The sequence below is a fragment of the Trachemys scripta genome, chromosome 8, assembly GCF_013100865.1.
Source record: "Trachemys scripta elegans isolate TJP31775 chromosome 8, CAS_Tse_1.0, whole genome shotgun sequence".
In the NCBI taxonomy this organism is placed as follows: domain Eukaryota; kingdom Metazoa; phylum Chordata; order Testudines; family Emydidae; genus Trachemys; species Trachemys scripta.
The window spans coordinates 13,951,349-13,970,300 of record NC_048305.1 but is presented as its reverse complement, the minus strand read 5'-3'; the positions used below and the strand labels follow the sequence as shown (position 1 = coordinate 13,970,300).

The 18,952-nt window shown below is 40.7% G+C and overlaps 1 protein-coding gene across 4 annotated transcripts in view; it reads left to right on the top strand.

The window, feature by feature from the left end:
• FNIP1 (folliculin interacting protein 1) overlaps nt 1-18,952 on the top strand; it is a 92,967-nt gene that overhangs the window by 16,666 nt on the left and 57,349 nt on the right. The window contains exon 1 of one of the 4 annotated variants that reach the window (XM_034778393.1): nt 14,423-15,120. The exons of the other annotated variants lie outside the window; for them this stretch is intronic. Within the exon in view, the coding sequence (XP_034634284.1) occupies nt 15,110-15,120 (11 nt within the window). The 5' untranslated portion in view covers nt 14,423-15,109. Of the gene's footprint in view, nt 1-14,422; nt 15,121-18,952 lie in introns of those variants that run through there. 4 annotated transcript variants of the gene reach the window in all.

The following is an 18,952-nucleotide window of genomic DNA, read 5'->3' as shown; positions in this document are numbered from 1 at the left end:
AACAAATAAGAGAGGAAAAGGGTAGGGGGAGAAAAGAGGCAAAGGTATTTTAAAATTATCTCATTTTTGTTCCTTTCCTGCATTTACTAACAGTGCACTGGCCAGAGACTGCTCCCTATGGGCATGTCGACACTGCAGTTGGGAGCGATTCCCCCAGCCAGGGTAGATCAGACTTGAGCTATGTCACCCGACCCCGTAGGCAGGAGAGCCCAAACTCCGTCTGGAGCTCCAACATCCGCACAACTGTTTTTAGGAAGCTGTCTCAAGCCCTGCTAGCAGGAATCTGTCTGCCTGAGCTGGGAGGTTCGCTCCCAGCTACAATGTGGAGGTACCCCATGTGTCCTCACTTGTGCCCCTTTGTTCTTTATCAGCAGATGCATGTGCTGTCTCCACGTTCAGCATGTCTGCAGGAAAACGGCAGTAGATTGGATTTGGAATCTGTTTGTTTGAAAGAAGTAACATTAAAAATGGCACGTAGTTAAAAACTAAAGTTGCTGTGAATGTTGGATGTAGGGTGGCCAGATATCCTGATTTTTAGGGGCTTTGTCTTATATACACCACTATATATCTCCCCCCGCTGCCCCCAAAGTGTCCTGATTTTTCACATTTGCTATCTGGTCAGCCTAGTTGGATGTGAAGTGGTAACATTCTGCAACTTCTCTTTCAACCCTAAAAACAAACAAACAAACACACTCACTCACTCACTCACTCTCTCAGCCTTCAAGGGAACTACACTGAAATGTAGTGCAACAATAAAGGGGAGGTAGGAGAGACACACATGAAAGAATTAATTCACCTGAATGCTCCATGCGCCTCTTTCTTCTGTATTTCCCTTGAATTCTATCTGTTGTTCTCTCTGCTAGTGACATCAATTTTCCTCTGCTTTGGAAAAGAAATTCATGTTCTCTCTCTCTCTCTCTTTTAAAGAAACAAGTGAAGCCAGGTCACTTCCCCCCCTGTTCTTTTGTCCTTTTCCAAATTACCCCCTTTCTTGGAGTCCTGCTGTCTCAGCCTCTCCCTCTTTCATGTTCCTCCTGGCTGCCCCACCATCCTGTTTTTGCACCACAGGCTGCAGAGCAAAGCTGCTAGGATCTTTACTCAGATAATTTTAAGTGACATACACACTACCAAGGAGGGGAGCAGGGGACGGGGCAGAGCAAGCAATTATATTGCCAACAGCGCCTTTAGAAAAGCCAGCCTGAACACAGCCTGGTGGTGTGGACAGCTCAAGCCATCCAACTTGTGAGCCATTCTTTCTAATTGATACAGCAGAATAAATGGCTTCTTGTCATGCTGTTAATGGTTCACAACAGGATATCCGTGGCACCAGCTTTTGTAGGGTCCCCCCATCCTCCAAATGCTCACGTGAACTGATTTAATAGAGGAAAAAAGCTAGACAAAAAATGCTAGTGTTCCTTTTTGCACTGTAGCGAGAGTAAAGCCAAATCTGCCCCTCCCTGAGGAATAGGGGGAACACTAGGTTTTTGTTCACACTTTTTTTTTTTTTTTTTAACGGTTTTACATGAACGAAACAAAGTGTGCTTGCTGACACTGTGGGTATCCTGCAGTGGATCAGATCAGTGCTATACCAGAAACGGTTTGTTCTGCTACAGTATGATTGTGTCACCAAGAGGCAGACAGGAGTCACTCTAGCCATGCCAGACAAGTCGCTGTGTTGGCCTAGGTTGACTTACACAGCACTCTGAACTAGTTCATTAGTGTTGGCAACAAAATGGCTGGATTTTATCGTATATTTTTAGTCTATCTCTATAGAATACAACCTATCCAACTGCACAGTGTAGCTTTTATCAGCTATTTCTGTTGACTGCATACATTGTGAAGGCAAAATTTGATTTGTTTTGTATGTGCCGCTGAACGCAGTGAAAAAGATAGTGCTTTGTTCTAATGTGTACAGTTTGGGTGTATTTCATTACCTACACGCAGTAAAGGTGAGACAAGGTGGCTGCTCCTTCCTTAATTTTAAATTTCTCTGTTTTGCACTTTTGTACTAAGTTTGACCAACCAACCGAAGTGACATAGGCACTTAGGGCCAGATTTCCAAAGGTATTTAGGCACCTGGAGATTCAGATAGGGGCCTCGTGAGATTTTCAAAGAAGCCTAAGATTAGGTGCCTCGTTCCCATTGAAAATTCCACTAGGTGCCCATCTGCATCTTTAAGCACCTATATACCTTTGAATGTGTGGTACTTAGGAGCTGAAGTCCCATTTTCAAAAGTGACTCATACTCTTAGGAGCCTAAGTCTCATTGAAACAGTGGGACGTAGGCTCCTAAATCACTAAGGCATTTCTGAAAATTTTACCCATAATCTCCATACAGTGAATGTTCATGGCTACAGTTTTAAAAAATGACTAATGATTCTGGACATCCTACTTGAGACACCTTAAAAAAAGGTTGATTTTCAGAAATTGGGTGCTTGGCTTTTTCTGAAAATCCCATCCCCATTTAGATGGTTCAAGTTGGGCACCCAAAAGCACCTGTCACTTTTGAAAATCTTGGCTATAAATATCTGAATATCATTTTTTTTTTCAAGCACTGTGTATTATTATTTTCAACCTTGTACTCTCATTATTGTACTGCTGGGTGTAGCATAATTTATAAACCCAAGGAGAAAACCACCAATCTAATAATACTTCATTTTCCAGCCTATATACTCTCCTTTTGCAACAGCTTATAAACTCTCCTTTTCTCCGTGTTGCTGTTCACAGTTGGCTGAGTTCAATGAAAAGAGCATATGAGAGAGACAAAAGATGATACGTTCAGTGCCACTCAAAAGTAGATTGGAGAAATAATGTGATTCTATAAAACCTCATTCATAAAACCTTTCTGTGCATACCTCCTCCCCTTCCTCAGCATGTGTTTGACATTCAAGTCAACTCTATATAAAGCAGACCTGAAAAGACAGAATCTGGATTGGGTCTGGGTTCAGTAATTCTGAAAACATCTTGTAATTTTTTCCGTTGAGATGCTGGCCCAAAATGATGTATTGGAACAGAGATTTCAGCTGTACCTGCACTATAAAACAGATCCCTTTCCAGTCTGGGATCTAACTTGATTGACCATGATGGTAGAGATGGGTTTCAAATGCAGTCCACCTTCCCTTCTAACTGCAGTGTGAAGGGATCCAGGTTTCAGGGTCTAGATTTGGCCTGTCTTTACTTTGGTATTTGTTTATTTTTTCAATAGTCTGAATTTGACTAGGCAGTTCCATGCAGCGAAGCACTGATGATGTGACAATGCTCCTTGACCTCCTTCCTGGTAAGTGTCTGGGCATTCAGGAAGTGTCTGGGCATTCACCTGTACCCTCATGCTAGGCTGCTGTTTTTATCCTTGTGCTTTAGTTTTAAGCCTGTGAATAATTCTGATAACCTCTGGGTCATCCCACTGATATTAATAGCTAAGCACATGCATAAGTGCTGTGCTGGATTCGGGGACCAGAGCGCTCTGCATTTTATAGAATCAAGTTTGTGGTTCACTTTTTTTCTTAACTACCAGGCTATTCCATTTTTCTCAGAGGTTAAATACTTTTGCAAACCCCCGATGGAGGTTCAGTGTGTTCAGATGTCCATTCTTTATTTGTCCTGATCTCCTTGCAGTTATAGAATAGTAAAGTCAAGTTATGTAGTTTCTTTCAGTGTCTGCTCTATATAGGACTACCTGAAATAGTTTCAGGTCATCTTAGAGATCTTAAATTGGAAAAGCAGTGAGCAGCATCACTCTTGTTATGGAGAATTGAGCAGTCTAGACTTTTTCTTCACAGTACCCACATGACTCTTGTAGTATTTAAACAGACAGAAATGGACTCTCTTGTCTCTTTTGCAAGTTAATTATGAAGGGGCCCATCCAGCTTCTAGACCCAGTGGGAACTAAGAAACTGAGTGGGAATGTTCAGTACTTGAGTTTGAACTAAGTTGCAGAGAAATGCCCTCATAAGAATGGCCATACTGGGTCAGACCAAAGGTCCATCTAGCCCAGTATCCTGTCTTCCGATAGCGGCCAATGCCAGGTGCCCCAGAGGGAATGAACAGAACAGGTAATCATCAACTGATCCATCCCCTGTCACCCATTCCCAGCTTCTGGCAAACAGAGGCTAGGGACACCATCCCTGCCCATCCTGGCTAATAGCCATTGATGGACCTATCCTCCATGAACTTGTCTAGTTCTTTTTTGAGCCCTGTTATAGTCTTGGCCTTTGCAACATCCTCTGGCAAGAGTTCCACAGGTTGACTGTGTGTTGTGTGAAAAAATACTTCCTTTTGTTTGTTTTAAACCTGCTGTCTATTAATTTCATTTGGTGACCCCTAGTTCTTGCATTATGAGAAGGAGTAAATAACACTTCCTTATTTATTTTCTCCACACCAGTCATGATTTTATAGACCTTTTTAATATCATATGCCCCCTTAGTCATCTCTTTTCCAGCTGTTCCATATGCCTCCTTGAAGGCAAACTACAGTATAGTCCCACTTTATTCGTTGCTATCCTTAGGAGGCATCGGTATCCTTCAGTACATCTGTTAAAGGATGAACAACTGCCCACCCGCTTCAGAGGTGGGCTGTTGTTCTGAACTAAGGAGCTGGTCTGCACACCCTCCGGTCACAGAACTGAAACAAACAGGAGTTCTGTGCAATTGCAGAATTGGGCCACAAATCAGCAAAAGCAACGAAAAGGAGACAGTACCGTTTTGAAGACATCTGAAGCCACTTAAGTGAAATTGTCCGGGATGCTCAGTTGTCCACTGCCGTTGTCTATCTCTCCATCCCCATTAAGGCCAGGCTATGGAATGCTTCAACATTCTCTAAAGGTTTCTATTGCTGTTAGTAGCACAGTTGATGCTAGAACTGCAGTTACTCTAATTTTGTTTTTTCGCACCTGCTATCCTGACTCTGATCTCTCTGTGTCCCTGTCACTGAAGCATAAGCTCAGCAAGACTGTCTTGATAGTTTTAGGGCAGCAATAGTACTTGTTAGACGACTGTGTAAAGGTTGAGATACGAGAGGCTAGTTGTGTGAGACATGTTCATCTTGGTTTGTGTTAAGGGTGCTCTGATACACCATCTTGGATTGGTCATATCCCCGTTTGTCAGTGAGTGCTGATATAGTTTTATCACTATAATGAAAATCCAATATATAATTTAAATTAATCTCATGTTCAGAGCTATTTTTATGCTTTTGATTTTTAGTAGCATGTATCAGAACTACTTTTTAATCAATCTGAACAATTTGGTTTTCATAAGGATCATTATATACTTTTTAATCATATGACACAGCTGTCTGTTATATCAACTAAGGCATAAGGAAGATGTATTCCCAGAGACTGGTGGCTTAGTGCCCCTTTGCTGAAGTTAATTACAATTAGATAGTGATGACTGGGCTCAAAAGTTGTAAGTAAATTGAAATGTATCTTCTGCAACGCTGACAAGAAAAAGTTGACTACAGAAGAAAGATAGTTTAGAACTTGGGAAAACTTGCTTTGCCACAGACTTCCTGGGTGACCTTGGACAAGTTACTTAGTGTCTCTGTGCCTCAGTTTCCTATTTGTAATATGGGGGGAAAGCATCTCCCAGCCTCATGGGAGCGTGGTGAGGAGAACTATCTTACAGACTGGGAAGTGTTCAGACACTATGGTTGTGGGGGCCACCTAAGTAGAAAAGAGAGAGAACAGTGCCCACAAACATTAACCTCTCATGTCTTCTCCATCCCAGTGTCAATTCACACCTTCCTGTCTGTTTCCCGGGGCGTCTTATGATAGATGCATCTTTTGTTTTATGTCCTGACCCTTCGAACAGCTGCTGCTGAATGTTGCTCCTATTGCCGTGAATATTGTCCTTGACTACTTGTAGTTAAACACAGGTATTGACTGCTGTACTCCGTAATATGTTTGCAGGATCAGGCCCTCAAATTTTAAGTTGTTCAGGGACTTCAGTAATTAAACATCCACAGCTGGCCCAGGTCAGCTGACTCAGGCTTGCAGGGCTTGGGCTGTGGGGCTGTAAAATTGTGGTGTAGATGTTTGGGGTTGGGCTGGAGCGCAAGTTCTGGGACCCTGCAAGAGAGGAGGGTCCCAGAGCCCAGGCTCGGGCCTGAGCCTGAATGTCTACACTGTAGTGTTACAGCCCTGCAGCCCAAACCAGGTGACACAGGCCAACTGCAGATGTTCATTTGCTGTGTAGACATACCCTGTTTGTCTTGTGCAAAGCCAAGAGCCTGGCTCTTAACAAATGACAAAGAATCACTGGAAGTGATGAGATGACAAGTGTTGGCCATAATTTATTTTCAATAGTGTTAGAAGTTCATTGGCTAATATGCAATATGAGTGTATAGGAACATCACCATAAATAGTTTATAAGTGTACTGTATTTCATTCTTTATATCTTAATTTGTTACACTTGTTTAGATAATCAACACCTGTGTTTAGCTTGCAGTTGTTCCTGTGTAACTGAGGCTGAATTTTTGGTGCATTCCAAAGACCTTGATTTGGCAAAGTGTTTAAATGTGTGCCTTACTTTCAGCCCCAAATACCGTATTTCCATTGATTTCAGTAAGACTACTCACATGCTTAGAGTTATGGAACATGTTTAAATAGCTTGCTGAATTAGGGCCTAATATTTGTAAAGGAACCTTTATGATTAGAGGAAGGATAAGGCCACAAGTGTCTAAAAATGTTACTATTGAAATAAATTATCTAGTAAAGATTCAAGGTTGTATATAAAGATCCCATGCAGTATTTTTCCCATGGAAATAAGCTGTAGGTATCTAACACATCCAAATGAAATAAAATATAGTCTGTGGAAAAATCACTCGTTCACCATTACTTCATGTTAGTTTTATATGAATATTTTTATAAATGATCCAATAACATAATGAGTTAACGTACACTGAGTAACAATGAAATGCTGTGTCAAATAACTGTGAAACCAGATTTTACATTGAAAGTGTTAAAGTATTTTAAGTGTCAATATGTCAGGTTTTAGTTCAAGTAAATACATGTAGATTAATTTCCTCAACTTTTCCTACTGTAAATATCCACACCGTTTGTAAATTGGTTTACATTATAATTAAAAAAAAATCAATTTTCAAGAATCTGTTGCTATAGCAGCTAGGCCCAGTACAAAAACGCTGTTTGGCAAAAGGAAACCTGAGAAATACTGCTGTGGCCAGGATCGTATCCTAGGAAAGTTGCTCATACGCTTAAAATAAAATAAATGCTTCATATCCTGAAACAACTCAGACCTGAATCACCAGAGGAAAGGGTCTGCTCTCAGAGAGTTCTACCTACATTCCTTGCAAGGTTCAGTCTAAAAAATTTAAGAATAAGAATATCTCAGCTGGTCTTAACTTCAGTGATGGGGATAAAATGAATTGGGGTCTCTGGAGCATCCAGTTCCCAGACCATTCAAATGTTTGCATCTTAGCAAAAGGTTGAAGTGATTTGGAGATTGGCTTATATGTAAAGAAATGTCCATTTTGCCTGTTAGAACTGGATGTCCCCTCTGTACTTTGCTAATATAGAAACTGGCAGAACAGGCATGACTATTTCTTTGGTGTTAGGGCTTGCATCCTTATTTGCTTGCGTCTCATTCGTATCTCATGACTGAATGAATCAACACATAATTAAGTGGTCACATGAGGGATGGAGTCACAATGATCAGGGTATGAGTAACATTTTAATCTTTGGAGGATCACTGCTGACGTCTGTCTTCTTCCTTGTCTGAGAGATCCTGAATCACAACCAAATACTTTTTTTCTCCAGGATAATAGATTGAATAAACTGCAAAGAATGATACATGGGGTGGGGCGACAGAGGGGAATGGACAGAGCTGTTGGAGTGGTTGAGTTTACACATGTGTTTTCAAGACATCGGAGGACTTTTAAAAGATATCGGTCCTTTTGCCCCCACAAACTCCCTTTGATTCCAGCTGTAGATGCAATTGGTGGCCAAGGAATGCAGGATGAGACATTCAGGCTGGTTTGGCATTTGTGGGTGAAAAATAACTAATAGCTTATTTTAATTTTGATTTTTTTTTTAATTGCATCAAGTTACAGAGGCTCTGTCGCAATCGCTTTCCAAGTCCGGCTGGCACATACTTGTCTGGAGATTTATTGGGTTCTCAATTATCGCCTAGTCACAAGTGCAGCCACCTTAATCAATTATATGGACATGAACTATGGCCAAAGAATGCTCAAATCCCCACACTACATGTTGAAGCCATATCAGTTTCACAAGCAAGGCAGTATTTTTCCCTTATAAGATTTGGGAAACAAACCCTGCAGTACGTTTTTAAAATATATAAACAGGTGGCTTCATTGATGCTGGCAACCTCTGTAATATTGGGCTCCAGAGCAGCATGTGTGGATCTTCTGGGGTGGTCATTGGGAACTAGGGTTGTCAGGTATCCAGTTTTCGGTTTTGTGCCATTAGATAGTTGGCAACCCTGTTGGGAACTTCAGTCTGCATGAGACTGGCTTGCCCGCCCTCATCCCCTAGAGCTGGAGTCTTTTCTCACACAGTAGTTGCAGGATGCAGATGTCCACCAGGGGTCATCTGTGTATCCCCTGAGCTGGACAGCAGTCCTGTTGAACATGAGTTTGTTGGTTATGGTCTGTTTGGGTTACAAAGAAGTGCCTGGCTGCTGGCTTTGGGGAAATCTGCTCTGCTGGCCAACAAGTTACAGACCAGAGTGGCCTGGCATGCAGTTTGCTAGAATCAGCACAGCAAATCAGTGATGCTCCAAATAAGGACTGGGAATGGCTGAGCCATTACAAACATTGAATCTATCTCCCCTTGTAAGTATTCTCACACTTGTTATCTAACTGTCTGTACTGAGCTAGCTTGATTATCACTTCAAAAGTTTGTTTTCTCTTAATTAATTGGCCTCTCAGAGGTGGTAAGACAACTCCCACCTGTTTATGCTCTCTGTATGTGTGTATATATATCTCCTCAATATATGTTCCATTCTATATGCATCCGAAGAAGTGGGCTGTAGTCCACGAAAGCTTATGCTCTAATAAATTTGTTAGTCTCTAAGGTGCCACAAGTCCTCCTGTTCTTCTTTTTGCGGATACAGACTAACACGGCTGCTACTCTGAAACGCTCCAAATACTGTATCATAGCAGCTGCAGTATTGTCAACTCCATGCATTCAACAATCACGAGATTTTAAAAATACAACATTTATTTTTTTTGCCTTCTGGGTTTTGAGCCTTTGTCAAGCTTTTCTCTGCAACCATGAGGGTTGGGTACTTTTTTTAAATGAAAGCTGAGATTGTCCTGTGATCACCTGACTACCGGAGCTGGGGCTTTAAGAAAAACACCAAATATTGTGAGATTCACAATAAAATTATGAGAGTTGGCGGTACTGATTTGAGGTGGGTAGTTGGCAGGTAGAGCAATGGTAGAGAACGTCCCCTTGTGAGGAGGGAGTTCCTATCCATCTCTCTTTCCGTATTGCTGAGATGAGTTCTTGCATTCCAGGGTGGACTGGCTGAGCTGTAGCTGGAGACAGAGGGGAATGGAAAAAAATACAGTCAGCTTGGTTTGCTGCAAAGGGGGAATTCTTCAGGCAGACGTGACAGTTTCACAGTCATTCTGTCATTTCCAGAGCCCTTGAGTTCTGGGAATAGACACACGCACCCTTACAGGAGAAAAGAGATAGAAGAGCATTAAATGAAACCATCAATTGACCAGAAGGGAAGGAGGAAAACATGGTGCAATTGGTGACCTTTGTTTGGATCCCAATGATATCACCTTCATGTCTTGTGTAAAAAGCAGGGATCCCATATTGCGCCTGGTCTGCTGCCACCAGGCCAGCCAAGCGAGGTGTTTTGATATTAAGAGTGTGGATATATGCTGTATAGGTACATTAGTGTTTATAGGTTATGGATAGTTCTATCCATAATCTTTTATAATTGGTCCTTTTGTTAGGAAGGTACATGACGGTTTAATAAAATATTAACTTTTTTCTTGATATAGAAGCAGATGATAGGCAGGACCCTAAGCTGGTGTAAATCAACATCGCTCCGTGGAAGTAATAACATGTTGCCAGCTCTCACAAGTTTTATCAAGAGTCTTACAATACTTTTTTCTTAAAGCTCTGGCTCCTGGAGGCGCATTTTTATGAGAGTACCAGATTTAATTGATTTAAAAAAACCCTTTTCTAGCCTTCTTGCAGAGAAAAGCGAGAACATGACTCCCAAAGGCTCAAAAACCAGAAGGGAAATAAAAAGAACCCAAAGTGTATTATTGTTTTTAAAATCTCATGATTCTGAAGGTAATTTTGTTATTTTGGGGGCCTGATTCATGATTATCGAATGCTGGATATTGACAATTCTGTGATGGAATTTGGCTGATTTATAGCTGATGAGAAGCTGGCCCACACACCTTCAGATTCAGTGGCAGCAGAGAGCTTGTATTCAGACTCTCTTCTATTGATAGTAAATGTTTTCATATCTTCACAGTGAACCCTTTTTGAGTTCTTTGATGTATTGGACATATATATGACCTCCAAAATTTAAAATGCTAATTCACCATTTATTCATGTAAGAAATGGACGTAGCAAGTTTTTGGTTTTGTTCAAGTACCTTGAGTTGCATTGAGACTGCTTCGTGTCCTGCACTGTGAAACAGCCAAAATTAGGTTTTCATATTAATAATTCACAGTGTTGGGAACTTGCAGGAAAGGTTGATGCTAGTTTTAATGGGGGAAATCCGACGTATTGTGTGCAAGGTAATTTTATGTAGAAGGTAAATGCAGATGCTTCACCACTGAATGTTAGGTTGTCTTTAAGACTATGAAGAAGGGATGGAAGACAGAAGCAGAAGTTTTGTACATGGGTTTAAGAATCAAAGAAAACATTGCCAGAATTGCACAGAAAAAAATCAACACCTTAAAAAAGGCTTCCTTTCCAGACAAGAGAATTTCATTTGCTTTTTAAATATATGACCTAAGTGAAAACAAGTTCATGTTCCCCACTCTATTACAATAACTATTTGTATCTATCGGGAGTGATTTGTGTTGGGATTTTTCCCCAAAACTTTCCATTAAATACACACAACACTAAACTATTTACTCTTTATTTTTTTCATAGCTACAGGGAGAGATTATTCAGCTCTCTGATTACCCGGGAGTGCACAATCAAATAACTGTTTGGCAGGGGAAAAAATGCCCTGTTGTCTTGCAGTACCAGTTGGTATTATGTAGGTTTGTTTGGTGTCTCATGTCTTATTTATAGGAGATGGCAGTTGGAAACTGGATACAAAACAAACACCAGTGTTCCAGTGTAGCTTAACTATGCATCAGATTCTTTCTCTGATCGTTTATTTTTACTTTAGGCATCTTTACTTTCTTAATTTTTCATGTAGTTTTTAAAGGGGGACAGCCATCCTGCTCAAGCTCAAACATTTACCATGTGAAAAGGAAGGTTAATCTCATGTGGCATTGCCCAAGGACTCTTTTGTTTCAGATTCTTATTTAGGGTCAAGCCCCTTCACACTGTCAATAAAAGTAATTACTCCAACTTGAAGTCGTCTTGACTTGGTGTGAGCACCATGTGTAAAGGGTTTGCAGGATTCGGTCCTACGTTAAAGCTTTGTTATTATAGACACCTCTACCCCGATATAACGCTGTCCTCGGGAGCCAAAAAATCTTACCGCGTTATAGGTGAAACCGTGTTATATCGAACTTGCTTTGATCCGCCAGAGTGTGCAGCCTCCCCCCCGGAGCACTGCTTTACTGCGTTATATCGGGTCGTGTTATATCGGGGTAGAGGTGTATATAAAAGCATTTCTCATTGGAAACCATAGGATCTAGTTTTCTTTAAGGAAGATAAATCTGGGGGCCTAAGCAGGTTGACAGGATCTATGATTCTATGATCTTCTTAAAAATTTCTCTAGATTGGTAGAAAATGCAGCTCTTTCAGTTATCTTGCTGAAGAAATATAGGTTGCCTTCCTTCTTCCTCATTCTTTAAATTTTCACACTTTAAGCTGCTGGGAAAGCCTGGATTCATATACATATTGATATTTAAGCCCCTAAAAAACCAGCCTGATTTTTCAGAGGTGCTGAGTGTCTGTATCCACTGTTGAAGTCAATGAGAAAACATTGGCTTAAATGGGAAACGAAGCGACTTTCTCTGAACTACAAAATTTTTAGAAGTCCTTTTTCATGGAGGCACCCGTCAGTAATAGAAGCTGCAACTCTATCACAAAATTAATTACATGGTAATAGCACAGGGAAGACGACACAACTGTATGTGGGAAATAACCAATAGTATAATTAGATGTACTTTACTAACTCAGGGCCCGATCTTGTGCTCCTTATGGGACCAGAAACTCGCATGGTCCTAAGGTGAAGTGGGGCCCTGTTGCTACCCATATATCTCTGTGGAACAGGATGTGTCTCGGGTAGCCATACAGGAGGAGGTGGACTGTTTTTGTATGCATGCATCATGGTGGTCATGTTTCTAACTTACCCCATGGCCTTCCTGAAACATACAGAGTATTGTCGGTAGAGGATGCGGCAGTTGTTGCTGTCTGTCTACAATTATGAGGTTTGACTTCATGTAGCACATCTTGAGTGATATCCATTCAGATTTTTTCCTGCTCACTTGTTAGTCTGTGGCTGTGTCCTCATTCAAAGCTCATCTTTTTAATGTGCATCAAGTTACTGTGAGATAATATGGAAACTTCAGGCGTTACTCCTGTAAATAAATGTTTACATAATACATTGGGCTCAGCTCCTCACTGCTGCATCCCTAGGAAAAAGGTCACTTTTGACATCATTGACTTTTATAGAGAGCAGCACATACAGAGTGCGTCACGTAGATGGTTTTCGAGCAGTTTTATTCTAGCAAGAGCTAGTTACTGTATTATTGGCTGTGCCTCTTGGTAAGCAAGAAGATAACTCAGGGTCAAATGTTATCATTTATAATTCCCATGGAAAGGGAGTTGAGAGTATGAAAGGCAGAATCTGGGTTTAAGGCACCAATCCCGCCAACAATTTCTCACATGATTAGCTTTACTCATTTGAGTAGTTCTGCTGATTCCAATGGGATTACTCACTAGTTAAGTGTTAAGTCAAACATATGCCTAACCATTTGCAGGATCAGTTTTGGTCCTTAATTTTGTCACTGTAATGAGTACAAGAGATTGTAGTTCTGGATGTTATATTGAGTTTCTACTTCTAGTATATATTTCCTGCTCCCATTACAAGGGATCAAAAAGACACCACTCAAGTAGAGTTTTGAGGTGAAATCCTGGCTCTACTGAAGCCAGTGGGATTTTTGCAATTGACTTTAGTGGAGCCAGGAATTCACCCCTATGTCCTAACATTCTGCGTGTTCCACAGGGGTATCTGTTTGTACAGGAACTCTGTGTTCTTCAATGGAATTCACCCTGGAAGGAAGGAAATCCTCTGCAGGACAGGCTCCAGGAATGAAGTTTATGAAGCTATGTATTTGCTCATTCTGCTTCTCTGAAATGAAGGGATTAGCATTAGCAGTAAATTTTGCGATGGGGGAGATGCTGCAGAAAATCCTAATGTTGGAAAACTAATTCTGATAACTCCCTGGGTATCCTAGGTGCTAGCTAAACCCTTAAGTCTCCAGATACAGAGTAAAATTTAAAGTGGGGCTCCTCTCAAATTTTTAAGGGTGGTCCCCACTGTGTGTTAATTTTCTACCTCTGCATATTTCCTTATTTCTACACACACACACACACACACACACACACACACACACACACAATTTTACACCTTTTGTCGCATGCTGAACCTTTCTGGATGTTTCACTGTCCACCCAATTCCAAAGATTTTGGCACAAATCCTGTAAACACTGAGCTTTTTGCTCTTGTGATGGTATTACCAAACAGCTTCCTTCTATGGCCAGGGGTTACCCCAAGAACAGTTATGAAACCTTGTTTACAGCTCTGAAGCTGGTCAGGATTTCTTAGCAGGTCTTATTACACATCTCCTGTTTCTAAACGGTATATTGCCATCCAATTGTCTTGACTGTTCCTGATTACTTGTAATCTTAATGAGCCTCTATAGAGCATACAGTGCCTTCTTTGTTCCTGTTGGAGATTGATGGTGGGGAAGGATGGAGGTTGCTGGAAAACATAAAATGTTTCTGTTTTCACTTAGCATGAAATATACTTCAGTTCTGCACTATAACTGTGTATCCACAATCCAAACCTGTGCAATAAATGTGAGTAATTGTAGGCATCATTTTTGGATTTCCAGTATAAAGCAGGCACCCTACACTGTTTAAACCTTTAAAGGCCTTATTTTAATAGTGAATCTAAGGCAGAGCTGGGATTGGCTGGCAGGCTCATTGCAGATCCAGGTGGCATATACTGACAGCTCTGGGTCACATGATGGCTATTAGTGCTTGCTTTTCCACTCGCCTGGCTCAGCCTGTCAGCCAGGGTTGGACTGGAGCATCCTGCAGCTTCCAAGAATGTCAAGGGGGAGGTGTCTGAGAGCAAGCTGCTTTGTTTTTCTCCCCTCTTCTTCGATCAGTCTGAATTCCTGACAAATGTGGATCGTGGGGGCTTAGAACTGCAGCCACGGTTGCCAGGGGATTCTGGTCATGAGACTCAACCTATATTGGATTCGCTAAAGAAGAAGGATAGATTTAAACTGGCATGTATAGCCTACGTTGACTGCCAAAGCAGCACTTAGCTATCAAATGAATTAGACTGATCTTCTCTCCTCCGCAGTACTACACTCGAGGAACTGGAAAAACAGACCATGTTTACTTTAGTAAAGATCCTGGACTGGGCAGCAGAATGGAAGGACAGGAGATTGGTTATGAAACTATAGGACAGTGTAGATGGATCCTTGTGCAAAAGCCCATATTTTGCTTCAGGGATCTGCTTTCTTTAAGGCTGGTTTTATGATCCGGTTGCCAGGATTAAGCTTTTTGCATTGCAGCATGGAGAGTCTTTTGTTTGAGTTAAATTCAGACCTCTCAATATGTCACCTGACAGTCTTGTGGTTTTGGATGAATATGGCTCATTGCTATTATTAACCTGGGTTGGCAGCTGGGCATAACAGGAGTTTATAGGGATTTTGAAAAGTGGAACTGCTTGGGGGACAAAGATGCTTCCCAGGTACGATAAATACTCACATTATTGAAATTATTTTAACAATTTGGTTACTAAATATCTTAACGATAGATTTGCTGCCGTAACACTTTTTTTGTAGAAATGTCATGCTTTCTAAAATACACATAGTTAATAATGCCTATAACTGTATATAGAGTGGCACTATTCTGCATTTTAAAAATACCTTAAATTAATGCCATCTGCTATAATTTTGCAAAGGCTAATGCTGATGTGCTAAAATAATGAAGTGTTGTGTTCAGTGCTAATGAATTTACTCTGTAGGGACTATTCTTGCTTTTTGTGTGTTTTTTCTATATTACAGAGTGGTTTTCCAAAAGAACACATTAGGGAAAGACTGTGTGTGTTTGTAAATCCTCTAGAAACTAAACAGGTGTTTTCTGGAATGGCATGCATTAAATATGCCCAAAAATCTGTTTTGAGGAATTGCTAGTGTTGACTTTAAATTTTTGATTGCTGGAAGTCAAGTTGTAAAGATGGTCAACGTATTTAATCCTTTTCACAAACCCTCTAGGGTATTTGTTTTCACAGTCTCAAGATAATTTCAGGTTAACATGTTAATTATAATATGGTTAACCAGTCTATACTGTGTCTTTATATTCTGTGTACTTTTGCTCGGGGGCCCGCAAAGAAGAACTAAGTCCGCATTTTAAAAAGGCATTTGGAGTGTATTGGCGTTTAGAGTGTGAATTAGGCATCCCAGTGAGAGCTGAATGGATAAACAGAGGCAAGTGACTAACAGGTGGGAGTTTAAAATGAAAACAAACTGAAGTTAGTGTAGGTTGCAGTTAGGGAATCAGACAGCAAGTTAGAATTTAGGAGCCAGTAAAGGTGGAAACCAGCTGAAGTTTAGGTCCCGATATACTGTACAGAGTGCAGAACGTCTGACTGCTTTCTATGTGACCAGTGGTACAGTATGTGCACAGTGCAAGCAACTCAAGGATCCCAGAGACTGGCTATTACAGTTACTCAAAGTGAGGATTGCTAAACTGGTAGATCAATGAGACAGATTTATAGATGTGACACAAAGCTGGCATTTGCAGCCTGCAGCTGTGCCCTTCCTCCCTCCAGGGTTGGAGCACCAAGAAATGTAAAAGGGCAGACTCAGCTTTCATTTACAAGAAAAGTCAGTTTCTAGCCCTCTTCCTCCTGGCAAGCCTTGAAAATGTAACCTTTTCAAACCAATGAATGGCTAGGGTTAAAAGCTTGTCAGTGATCCTGCGTTAGAGATTATTAATGCATCTGACGAAGTGGGTATTCACCCACGAAAGCTTATGCTCCAATACATCTGTTAGCCTTAAAGGTGTCACATGACTCTCTGTTACTTTTTAGAGATTATTGGTTATTCCCTGACAACCATCCATAGCCACAGACCCTTGATTGCTGGAAGATTCCAGTCTAAGTTCACAGCTGTAGGAGACTGTGTTGACCAGGGCATTAGGGTAAGCTCCCTCCCAATCAGCTGACACTGACTGTGACCTTTGTCAAATCTCAGAATTGTCTCTGCGGGATTGGGCCGTACATCCTAAAATCCACCAAAATGAACACACAACCCTGCAGTGGCCTGAGACCTTTTAAGGACAACTGTACCTTGCAAAACTTTTCTAAGTATTGGTCCTGTAATTGCACTAGCAATGGAATCTGCTTATCTCCTTTTTCCATCTGCAACCATAAGGCCATATTATGTCACAGAAATTTAAGTAGACCTCCCTGCTAAAAACACCATGCATGCAAAGCAGTGGTATGAACTGGATTCCTCATTCTTGGATAATTCCTTTCATTTGCATTTCTGGTGTCCCTAGCAAAAATGGCTACATTAAAACTGGAAACACTGTCAACATACCACCCATTACATACCTGATGGATTCCAAATTAGTTATACTCTTTCAGGAAGAAGATCTATGCGTCCTGGATAGTTCAACATACATCTGTATAAGTATAACTCAAAACAGTGAGTGAGTTACCATGTTCTCTAGCATTTTCTCACCACAATTGAGTATGTCCTCACTGCAAGTCCTGCATTCAATTTTTTTTTTCGGTCACATCTTCTCAAAGGGATAGGAATGGAAAAGATCCAGGAGCACACAGCAAAAATGTCTGGAGGATTGGGGAGTGGGGAGTGGTAAAGGGAAGGAAGTACTTAAGTTGACAAGGGATAGAACAAGCTCAGAAGTAATAGAGATAATGTAATGGATGGTACATAGAAGGCCAATAAGGTGCTCCTGTTCACTTTCCCCCATAATAAAATAACTGAAGGGCTCTCAAAAACAATAGGCAGCACATGTACACCTAATAGAAAGAATATATATTTATGCAACTTGTAGATAAACTGTATAACTCTTTGCTGCAGGATACTTTAAAGGCATACAGCTTAGAAAGATTTCAGAAATGGATTACACCTTTAGTCTTAGAATCTAAGCTCTCCAGGACAAGGACAAACTTTTTGTTATATGTTTGTTCAAGACTTAACATAATGGGGTCCCAGTCCTGGACTGGGGACTCTAATCACAACTGCCATACACATAATAATAATACTCCTCTAAGAATAGCATCTGCAGGTAAATTAGTTAAAACCACAAGGGCTGTGAATCCCCATGCTTCAGAATGTAACTGATCACCAGATGGGCCAAGAAAAAATATCCCCCCCCCCAGTACATAGCATTGTACTGCTAGCTGTGTTATGAAGCATCCGGCATTGGTCATCATCAGAGCAAGGGCACCAGTCGAGATGGACCAGAGTTCTATTCCAGTATGGCTGTTTCTATCAACATTCTAAAAAGGTGCTAACATGAAAAACATGCAGAACAGATAAGCTGCTGTAAACTATAAATATCATTTGCGTAGATGCTTTTAAAAATAGATCGAAGTGATTCATCACTGGGCAGTTTTCATACCTATGGGTAACATGATGTTGAGAACAATAATTTGACTGATAGTTTTAGCTTGCTGTTTGGAGAACTGGCCATATCTTTGTTTGAAGAGGTTTGGCTTTTTGGTAATTTAAGTTACGGGTTTCTGTTTGATTTGGTGTCTTGATTAGTTTGCTCTGAGTTCATTTGTACTTCCAAAAATGTTGTGTTAGTTATTAAAAAGTAACCTAGTAGTGCCCCAAGTCATTTAGACATGAAATCTTATTCAAGGTAAAATCTTTGCCAAGAGAGAAAAAAACATCATCAAGGTAATTTCTTACTGTGGTGAAAAAGGTTCTGTTGATATTGTAAAGAAGAACAAGGGGGCTTTGTGTGTTTCTAGTTACAAAAAAAAAAAAAATTGAACTTTTAATGGACTGAGGGAGGATTTGTGTGTGTTGTCTCATTTATTAAATCCATAGTGCTGCAGTATAACATCATCTTAAGATCACCCTATCACCTCCAAGAGAAATATTTGTGGTAGCAACAAATGGTGTGTGTTAGAGGTGTGTGAGAAAATCCTTTATCAGAGGGAATTCAGAATGGTGACTAGTATACCGCTGAACAAATCTCAGCATTGGTGTTTTAAATAGTTTTGCAAACAAATTACATTCAATGGGATTCAAAGAGGGGAAAGGAAGAGCAAAGAGGATGTCTGACCGTTGAATTTCCATGAGTGGATGTTTTAGGAATATTACTTCTAACAAGATTTGCAAACATTTGTGACTTTTTTTGAAAATTACTTTATTAGTTTGGTGATTCAGCCAGGTAGTATTCTGAGACTTGCTTATGCCCCCACTTCTTACACCTTCAGTGCAGAAGCAGAAATGACCATGACATTTAAGGTGATGAAGTTAAAAATGATGCACCCAGTTGGTTGTGTTGTGTAGTATTACCCTTTGGAGAGAAGT